Source organism: Ornithorhynchus anatinus, chromosome X4 (genome assembly GCF_004115215.2).
Source record: "Ornithorhynchus anatinus isolate Pmale09 chromosome X4, mOrnAna1.pri.v4, whole genome shotgun sequence".
In the NCBI taxonomy this organism is placed as follows: Eukaryota; Metazoa; Chordata; class Mammalia; order Monotremata; family Ornithorhynchidae; genus Ornithorhynchus; species Ornithorhynchus anatinus.
Genome location: NC_041752.1, coordinates 4,571,311 through 4,581,896, shown reverse-complemented (window position 1 = coordinate 4,581,896; position 10,586 = coordinate 4,571,311). Strand labels below are relative to the sequence as shown.

The following is a 10,586-nucleotide window of genomic DNA, read 5'->3' as shown; positions in this document are numbered from 1 at the left end:
TTGTTTCCTAGGAACGGCATTCTGAATGGTGTGTGAAAGAGAAAGATGGAAGGAAATCACCTCATCCTCTGGCCTAGCCCCGGGCCCAGCCCCGGCCCTAGCCCCGGGCCCAGCCCCCAGCAAAGCCCCCGGCCCAGCCCCCACGCTAGCCCCCGGCCCAGCCCCCACGCTAGCCCCCGGCCCAGCCCCCACGCTAGCCCCCGGCCCAGCCCCCACGCTAGCCCCCGGCCCAGCCCCCACGCTAGCCCCCGGCCCAGCCCCCACGCTAGCCCCCGGCCCAGCCCCTGTCCCAGCCCGGGACCCGGTCCCCGGCCCAGCTCCCAGCGGAGCCCCCCGCCCGCCACGGCCCCCCAGAGGCGCGCCGTCACCTCTTCCGTGAGGGCCGTGATCCGGCTGCACCGGAGAATCCGGGCCCTGCGGAAGAGCCGCCTGCGTCTGCCGCCCGTCGCGGCCTCCGCGGGCACCGACGCCCCGCCGGGCCTGAGCCAGGCCCTGAGCCTCGGCCGCCAGCTCTCGATGGAGCGAGGGTGGGCGGGCGGCCCCCTGAGGGCCGGCGGCTTCCTCCACCCCCCGCCCCAGTTCTTCACCTTCGACCCCCCGGCGGAGCAGACCGGCCGACGGAGGAAGAGACGGCGCAAGTCCCGGGTGGTCCTGTACCCCGAGAACGCCAAGAGGTACCTCCCGGCCGAGCAGAAGAGCAAGGCCAAGCGCTGCCTGCTCCTCCTCCTGACCATCGTCTGCTTCCAGATCCTCAACGCCATCGAGAACCTGGACGACAACCTCCAGAAGTACGACGTGGACGGCCTGGAGAAGACCCTGAGGCGGGGGGTCTTCGGCCAGGCGGCGGCCGTGGACGGCCTGGTGGAGCTGCTGAGGGACTACCTGGCCACCCACGTCCACAGCAAGCCCCTGGTCCTCTCCCTCAACGGCCCCAGCGGGGTGGGCAAGAGCCACGTGGGGAGGCTGCTGGCCAGGCACTTCCGGTCCGTCATGGACCCCGACTTCGTCACCCACTACTACGTCTTGCACCGCTGCCCGGAGCGGGAGGCCCTGCCGGCCTGCCGGCGGGAGCTGGCCGCCCGGATCGCCGACGTGGTCGCCCGGGCCGAGGCGGAAGAGAGGGTCCCCCTCTTCATCCTGGACGAGGTGGAGTTCATGGCCCCCGACCTGCTGGACACCCTCCACGCCTACCTCCAGCCGGGCCTGTCCAACGAGTTCCTCAACGCCGTCTACGTCCTCATCAGCAGCATCGGGGGCAGCGAGATCACCCGCTTCGTCCTCCAGAACGGGACCGGGCCCGGTCCGGCCCCCCGGAGGGGCCGGGACCCGGCCGCCCTGGTCCGGGCCCTCCTGGCGGACGCCCACCCGATCTGGGAGGCCGCCCACGTCATCCCCTTCACCCTGCTGGAGAAGCGGGACGTCGTCAGCTGCTTCGTGGACGAGATGGCCGGGGAGGGCTTCTACCCCGACCAGGGCCACGTGGAGAGCTTGGCCTCCCAGCTCAGCTACTACACCCGGGGCGACGCTCAGTACTCCGTCAGCGGCTGCAAGCAGGTGGTGGCCAAGGTCAACCTCCTGTAGCCCGCCCGGTTCGACGGTTCCGGGGCCCGGCCGCCCCGGCGGAGTCTCGCTGGTGGGCTGCCCGCGGAGGGGGGCGTCTCGGGGCTCTCCGGAGGAGCGGCGGAAGCCGGCCGGGGGGGACCCAATCCGGGGGTTGGAATAAGTGCCTGGGGGAAGCCGGGGGGGCCTGGGCCATTTTCGTGGCCGTTTGTCCCCGACTTTCCTCCCCCAAATCCCGGTGGGAAGCTCTAGCCGGCCGGGAATCGGGCGGATCGCGCCCAGTGGGAGAGGTGCTTATCCCATCCCCTCAACTCTCTCCTTAACCGTTCGGCCAGTCGTATTTATGGAGCCATTTCTGCGGGCAGAGCACTGTACTGAGCACTCGGGAGAGTACGATATGACAATAAACGGTCACGTTCCCTGCCCCCGAGGCGCTAACCAGACATACCGCGACCTAGTGAGAAATAGTGTGGTCTGGCGGAAAGAGCGGGGGCGGGCGTTAGAACGAATGGCCTGGGCCGAGTCTGAGGTCTGGGCCGTTCGCTTGGTGGATTCGTCCGGATTTTCCTCCCTAAAATCCCAGTGGGAAGATCTAGTCAACCGGAAAATGGGTATTTTCTGCAGAGGGGGAGAGGCGCTTATTTCATCCCCCGAACTCTCCCCTTAACCAGACGCGCCGGGAGAAGCAGCGCGGCCTAGTGGAAAGAACACGGGTCTGAGAGTCGGAGGACCTGGGTTCTAATCTCGCCCCCTCCGTTTGTCCTCTGTGTGACCTCGGGCAAGTCACTTCACTTCTGTTTGCCTCAGTTACTTCATCTGTAAAATGGGGATGAAGATTGCAAGCCTCACGTGGGACATGAATTTGGTCCAAGCTGATTAACTTGTTTCTACCCCAGTGCTTAGTTCGGGGTCCGGCACGTAGTAAACGCTTAACAACTACCATTAAAAAAAAAAAAAGGACATGTGTCCGTGTGAGAAGAGCACAGGCCTGGAAGTCGGAGGTCTTGGGATCTAAACCCACCTCCGCCGCTTGTCCGCTGTGTGACCTTGGGCAAGTCACTGCACTTCAGCGCTTAGAACAGTGGTTGGCAGATAGTGAGCGCTTAACAAATACCATAATTATTATAATTATTCTCCGGGTCCTGTTTCCCTAAAGGGGGATTAAGACTCTGAACCCCAAATGGGACAGGGGCTGTGTCCAACCCGATTAGCTGGGATCGACCCCAGTGCTTAATACAGTGTCCGGTACATAGTAAGCGCTTAACCGACGCCATTGAAAAAAGCAACAGCCCGGGACTAAAGTGCTCACCCACTTCCTGCTCCTCCATCCAATCCGAGGAGATGCCGCCCATCTTGTGGGCGGCATCAGCTGGGCAAGGCGGCGGAGACGTGGGGGGGTCCGCAGAGACTGCCGCAGGGGGGAGAAAAGGCCAAGCTGAGGCTCTCTGGGGTGAGCGTCTCACTCCCCCCCGTGTTTACACCCACTCTAGGATTAATTATGGTATTTGTTAAGCTCTTACTTTGTGCCAGGCACTGTACTAAGCACTCTAGCCCTGGGAGCACGCCTGCGAACCAACGCCTTACCGCAGCAGGAGAGCTTACGTACGCTGATGAAGCTTAGAGGTACGCCACCGGGAGATATTGAGAAGCATATGAGAAGATATGAGAAGCAGCGTGGCTCACTGGAAAGAGCACGGGCTTTGGAGTCGGAGGTCATGGGTTCGAACCCCGGCTCTGCCACTTGCCAGCTGTGTGACTTTGGGCAAGTCACTTAACTTCTCGGTGCCTCAGTTCCCTCATCTGTAAAATGGGGATTAAGACTGTGAGCCCCACGTGGGACAACCTGATTCCCCTGTGTCTACCCCAGCGCTTAGAACAGTGCTCGGCACATAGTAAGCGCTTAACAAATACCAACATTATTATTATTATTATATTCTCTCATCGGGGTCACCCATAATGGAAAGGTCTAAGCCGAACCATCGGACGAAGTCGATTCGCCGGGCGGCGGGGGAAGAGTCAGAGGCGGACGATCAGACGTTGGTCAGAGATGACGGCAGAGGCTCAGGTTTTTCCCACGCAGAAGAAGGCAGTGGTCAACCACTTCTGTATTTTTTACCGAAAAAGCTCTACGGATACCGGTAATGGAGTGACTTCGTGGCAGAAGACGAGGCGTTTCGGAGAAGATGCGTCCGTGGAGTCGATGGCATCTGACGGTGACAAGCCCCGGGGGAGGGGGGTGTCCTGCTAGTAGGGGAGAGGCTGCCTGGGTCCCCAGGGCTCCCTCGCTTTCTCTTTCCCTCAGTATTGCCACTTGACCTGTGCTGTCTAAGAATTTTCCAGTCGTTCATAAATAGTCTCAACCAACTGAGAGAAATACAGTCTGAGAAGAAAATCCACCTTCCAACCCAGGGCCACTCAGAGTTGGAATGTGCCAGGGAATTTTAGAGATTCCCAAATCTACCTCTCCAACCCTGATCCCTCTCCCTCTCTGCAGTCTCACATTTCCTCCCCGCTTCAGGACATCTCTACTCGGATGTCCCGCCGTCACCTCAAACTTAACGTATCCACAACAGAACTCCTCATGTTCCCACCCGAACTCCGTCCTCCCCCTGACTGCGTAGGCAACGCTCCCATCGTCCCGGTCTCGCAAGCCCCAGACCTTGACATCTCTCTCACTCAACCCGCATCTGTCACCAAATCCTGTCGGTTCTCCCTGCGTTAACGTCTCCAAAATCCGGCCTTTCCTCTCCATCCAAGCCTGCTGCCGTGCTGTTCCGAGCATCTATCCTCTCCCTCCTTGATTAGTGAATCGGCCTCCTCGTTGATCTCCCGGCCTCCTGTCTCTCCCCACTCCAGGCCTTCCTTCACTCCGCTGCCTGAGTCATTTTTCTAAAAAAAAATTGTCCTGCAAACGTCTCCCCCCTTCCAGGACCTCCGATGGTTGCCCGTCCACCTCCGCGTCAAACGGAAACTCTTTCCCAACGGCCATAAAGCTGCCTATCGGCTTGCCTCCTCCTTCCTTCCCTCCCTGATTTCCTACTCCAACCCAGCCTGCTCACTTAGCTCCTCGAACGCCAACCTACCCTCTGTACCTCGACCTCTCCTGCCTCGCCACCGACCCCTTGCTCACGTCTTCTCTCTGGTCTGGAACTCCCTCCCCCCTTCATATTCTACAATCCACTGCTTTCTAAAGACACGCCACCTCCAAGAGGCCTTCCCTGACTAATTCCCTCATCTCCCTAGCCAATCCCCCCTCGCTTCGGAGTCAGCTATGCGGTTGGTTCCCGACAGCCCTTAAGCGGGGGAAGCAGCGTGGCGAAGTGGCTAGAGCCCGGGCCTGGGAGTCGTAAGGTTCTGATCCCGGCTCCGCCACTTGTCTTCCGTGTGACCTTAGGCAAGTCACTTCACTTTCTCTGGGCCCCAGTTCCCTCATCTGTAAAATGGGGATGGAGACTGTGAGCCCTATGCGGGACAGGGACTGCGTCCAACCCCATTTGCTTGTATCCACCCCAGCGCTTACTACAGTGCCTAGCACCTAGTAAGCGCTTAACAGATAGATTATTATTATTATTATTATTATTATTATTATTATACTCACCCCACTCCCAGCCCCACAGGACTTAGGTACAAATCCTTATCCTCTACTGCTTCCCCTATTTGTAATTTATTTTAATAACCGTCTCCCCCAGTTGATTGTAAGCTCTCTAAGGGGAGGATTGTTTTTACCAACTCTGTAGTATTTTTTCTTCCAAGCGCTTTGTACAGAGCTGTGTGCTTAATAAGCCCTGAATAAATTCCACTGATTGATTGATGGATCGATTGGTTTTTCACCCCACTCCCCCTAGCCTACCCTCCCATCTTTCTTCCTCTGAATGCCCCGAGGTGCTGCTGTTAAATGTTATACCTTTAAGCAGCGTGGCTCAGTGGAAAGATCCCGGGCCTGGGAGTCAGAAGGTCGTGCGTTCTAATCCTGGCTCTGTCACTTGTCTGCTGGGTGACCTTGGGTAAGTCACTTCCCTTCTCTGGACCTGTTACCTCATCTAGAAAATGGGGATTGAGACTGTGAGCCCCACGTGGGACAAGGACTGTGTCTGACCCAATTTGCCTGTATCTTCCTCGGCGCGTGGTACAGTGCCTGGCACAATAGTACGCATAAAAGAAATACCATCATTATTACTGTTAATTATTATTAGATGACGTGACCGTATGGGGAGGTCCAGGCTCCAGCCTCGTTCCGAATCCCGTTCCCAGGCCCGGCCCAGAGTGGTTGAGGGCGATATTTCAGCCGGGTGGCTACCGGCTAAATCTCGTCCGTGGAGGCGAGGCGGCCGGGGTCCGACCTGGGCCTGCTGAGGTTTGGGCGGGTTCTTGGTGGGCCCTTCCCTCCCGCCTGCCCTGCTGGTCTGCTTGGAACTGGGGAACTGCCCTGGGCCGGGGAGACGGGGAACGTGGGGAGGTGGAAAAGTCTGGAAAACACCCTGCTGGTCCCGGAGATGTGAGAGCAAGCAGGAGTTCCAGGCAAGGCAGTGTTTGTGGAATAATAGTAATAATGATGGAATTTGTTTAACGCTTACTAAGTGACAGGCACTGTACTAAGCACCGGGGTGGATACGAGCAAATGGGGTCGGACACAGTCCCTGTCCCACGTGGGGGGGGGGTCACGATCTCCTTTCCCATTTTACAGGTGAGGTCACTGAGGCCCAGAGGAGGTGAGTGACTTGCCCAAGTCACCCAGCAGACAAGTGGCAGAGCTGGGATTAGAACCCATGACCTTCGGACTCCCAGGCTACGCCATGCTGCTTCTCAGGGGAAGTTCAGGCCCGGGCGTTGTCAATGGGGGGGTGGCCGGGGCACGTGACCTGAGATGTAGACGGGGTTACGGGCGATATCCATCTGGGCGATAACATCCTCTCCCTTCAGCTCCCCGAGGCCACAGATTCAAAACCCTTCTGAAAAAACACACACACACAGAGATGGACGCACACTTCCTCCAGGGCTCCAGCTCTGTTAGACAGGGAAAGGGGTTGGAAGCTCTCCACGGTCTGAGGTCGGAGAGGGAGTCCATCCGTGGCGGGCAATCGGGAGATGCCGGGGGAGGACGGGCGGAGGAAGACCACTGTGGAGCCCAGCACACGGAGTAGTGGCTAGAGCCTGAGCCTGGGAGGCAGAATGTCACGGGTTCTAATCCCGGCTCCGCCGCTTCTCTGCTGGGTGACCCTGGCAAGCCACTTCACTCCTCTGGGCTTCGGTTCCCTCATCTGGAAAATGGGGATGAAGACCGAGAGCTCCACGTGGGACAACCTCATTACCTTGTGTCTACCCCAGCGTTCAGAACAGTGCTTGTCACATAGTAAGTGCTTAACAAATGCCATAATGTTATTATTATTATTTCACTTCTCTGGGCCTCAGTGACCTCATCTGGAAAATGAGGATTGAGACTGTGAGCCCCATGTGGGGCAGGTCAAGAGGCGGAGACAGTAATAGAATAAACTATTATTTACTTTATTATTAAATTATTATAGTAAGCGCCTAACAAATACCATTATTGTTGGTTATTGTTATTATTGTTACTAATACAGTTATTATTATTATTTCTTTCCCCAGTCTTCGAGGACTTCCATAGCTGGTTGATACCAATCAGGCCTTTGCCCGACCATGAACTCAGGCTACTTGATGTTAAGAGAAATAGCGTGGCCTGAGAGTCAGAAGGACCTGGGTTCTAATCCCGGCTCCATCTCTCGTCTGCTGTGTGACCTTGGGCAAGTCCCTTCAGTTCTCTGGGCCTCAGTAACCTCATCTGTAAAATGGGGATTGAGATTGGGAGCCCCAGGAGGGACAGGGACTGTGTCATCCTGATTAACTTGTTTCTACCCCAGTGCTTAAAGCAGTGTTTGACACAGAGCAAGTGCTTAACAAATACTATTATTATTACTATTATTAATACATACAGGCAATCATGTGGAATCTTTCATGGAATTCTGCAGAACCTGTAGCTCGGCAGCAGCAGAGAAGGAGCGTGGCTTAGAGGAAAGAGCATGAGGCCTGGGAGTCAGAGAACCTGGGTTCTAATTCTAGCTCTGCAGTTGTGTTACCTTGGGCAAGTCACTTCACTTCCCTGTGCCTCAGTTCTCCTGTTCTCACTCCTGCTTAGACTGTGAGCTCTATGGGGGACTGGGACTGTGTTCAACCTGACTCATATCTGCCCAAGTGCTTAGAACAGAGTTTGATGCATAGTAAGCTCTTAAAAAATACCATTCAAAGAAAAAAAAGACCTGGGAGGGGTCCCAGCAGACAAGTGTGGATTAGAACCCAGCTCCTTCCGACTCCCATGCGACCTGGGAATCCACTCCTATTGACTGACTAAACTCCCCCTCTAGACTATAAGCCCATTTTTCATTCATTCAATCGTATTTATTGAGTGCTTACTGAGGGTAGGGCACTGTACTAAGCGCTTGGAGAGTACAATAGCACAATGTAATAGACACATTCCCGGCCCCACAAAGAGCTTCCAGTCTAGAGAGGGAGACGGACGTGAATAGAGAGAAAGAAATGACAGCTGTGGACATAAGTGCTGTGGGGTTGGGAGGGGGGATGAAGAGAGGGGGCAAATCGGTGTGGGCAGGGAATGTGTTCTAGTGTACTCTCCTGAGCGCTTAGTCCAGTGCTCTGCACAAAGTGAGCGCTCAGTAAATAGGATTGACGGATGGAGTAACCAGGCAACGGAGGGTGCAGTGCTGCTTCTTTCCACCAGGGGGAGAAAGGGTCTCGTGACTTCTCTGCGAGGACGCGTTTCATTCATTCATTCATTCATTCATTCGTTTTTATTGAGCGCTTAATGTGTGCGGAGCACTGTGCTAAGCGCTTGGGAAGGTACAATTCAGCACCACAGACAATCCCTGCCCACAACAGCCCCACAGTCTAGAAGGGGGGAGACAGAAGACATCAAAACTGGACGGGCATCAGTAGCATCATGATAAATAGAATTATAGATATATGTGCATCATTAATAAAAATAAATAGAATTACAATTATCATTATGTCCATGTATACACAAGTGCTCTGGGGCGGGGAGGTGAGGAGAGCAGAGGGAGGGAGTCGGGGTGATGGGGAGAGGAGGGGGAGAAGAGGACAAGGGGGCTGGGACAGGGCCAACCCAATTTACTTGTCTCTCTCCCAGCGCGTAGTACAGTATTTGGTACACATTAAGCACTTAACAAATGCTACTATTATTATTATTACTAAGAGACAGTTGACTGATGAGACGATGTTGAGAGTCTGGGCATTCTCACAATGCAAGAACATCAAGAGACATTGCTAGGCCACACCTAAAATCCATCCTGCCGCGTATTCTGTCTGTGATTATAAGATCTGTGGTATTTCATTAGTTCAATCGTATTTACTGAGCGCTTACTGTGTGCCGAGCACTGTACTAAGTGCTTGGAAAGTACAGTTCGGCAGCGGATAGAAACAATCCCTACACAACAAGGGGCTCACGGTGTAGAAGGGGGGAGACATACAACAAAACAAAGCAAAGCAGTAGAAAGGCATCAGTAAGCATCAATATTAAATGGAATTATAGATATATACGCATCATTAATAAAATGAATAGAATAATAAATATGTACATAAGTGCTGTGGGGCAGGGAGGGGGGTAGAACAGAAGTATTTCTTAAGTACTCACATGGTGCTAAGCCCAGGGATAGATACAAGGCAATCAGATCACTTATAGTCTAAGGTAGAGGGAGAACAGGTGTTTTATCCCCCTTTTACAGATCAGAAACTGAGGCACAGAGAAGTCAAGCGACTTGCCCAACGTCACACAGCAGGTACATGGCATGGCTGGGATCAGAACCCAGGTCCTCTGACTCTCAGCTCCTGCTCTTTCCCCTAGGCCACATTGCATCTCTGCTCAATCTCTTACTAGATAGAACTCTTTATTGAAGATGTTAATAAACAAAACACTACTTAATTCAGTTCCCTGTCTCTATTTCTCCACCCCAAAAGTGGCCTCGATGTCTCCCTTTTGTTTCCCGAGCAGTTTTCAATACCCTATGGATCACCGCTTTCAAACCCCAGCATTATTCAAGTGCTTAGCACGGTGCTCCGCTGATAGTAGGTGCCTGTAAATCTGATTGATTTCTCCTTTTTAAAAAGCTTTGGTGTGGAACCTCATCAAAGACCTTTTGAAATATAAATAAATAATATCCGCCCATCCCCTTCTAATCGCCGGTTTCTTCCAAGAACGCTGGCGGATTATCGAGGCTTTGATTTTTCCCTTGCAGAAGCCACATGGCTTTTCTGTTGGCAGGTTTTGTTTCTCTAAGTACTCAGAGAATCCTAATCTAATTATTCCCGATACTAGTTTACCGGGTTTTGAAAGGAGGCTATCACACAGCAGGCAAATTAAAATCCAGGTCCTTCTGACTCCCAGACCCGGGCTCTATCTGCTTTTTCTCCATTTCTCTGGGCCTCAGTTTTCTCCTCTGTAAAATGGGGTTAAGAGAACTGTCCTCCCTCTCCCTTAGGCCATGAGCACCATATTGGACAGGGTGTCTAAACTACTTGTACTGTATTTACCACGTACCCACTGAGAAGCAACGTGGCCTAGAGGAAAGAGCGGAGGCCTGACACTAAGAGGTCCTGAGTTTTAATCCTGGCCCTGGCACTAGCCTACTGAGTGACCTTAGGCAAGTCACTTAACTCTTCCGTGCCTCAGTTCCCTCAAAAAGGGGATTCAACAGCCGTTCTCCCTCCTACTTAGATTCCATGTGGAGCCTGATTAGACGGTGACGCCACTGCGGGCAGGGAACGTGTCTGCCAACTCGAATTGGACTCTCCCAGACGTTTAGTACAGTGCACGTAGAAAGTGCTCAATTAATACCATTGTTGGATTGACCGATCGATTTATTGTATATTCGCCAGTTCTTGGTTTGTGGTAAGTACCTAACAAATATAACAATTGGGTCAGCTATTTAGCTGATTTGGGGCTGTTGATCCTTCAGACATTAGAACAGCAAAGCCATCAT

At 54.2% G+C, this 10,586-nt stretch overlaps 1 protein-coding gene across 1 annotated transcript; it reads left to right on the top strand.

Moving 5' to 3' along the window:
* The first annotated feature begins 516 nt into the window (after positions 1-516).
* Positions 517-1,581, top strand: TOR4A (torsin family 4 member A). Its single transcript, XM_007656617.2, has one exon. The coding sequence runs from the start codon at positions 517-519 to the stop codon at positions 1,579-1,581; it is 1,065 nt and encodes a 354-aa protein (XP_007654807.2).
* The last annotated feature ends 9,005 nt before the right edge of the window (positions 1,582-10,586 follow it).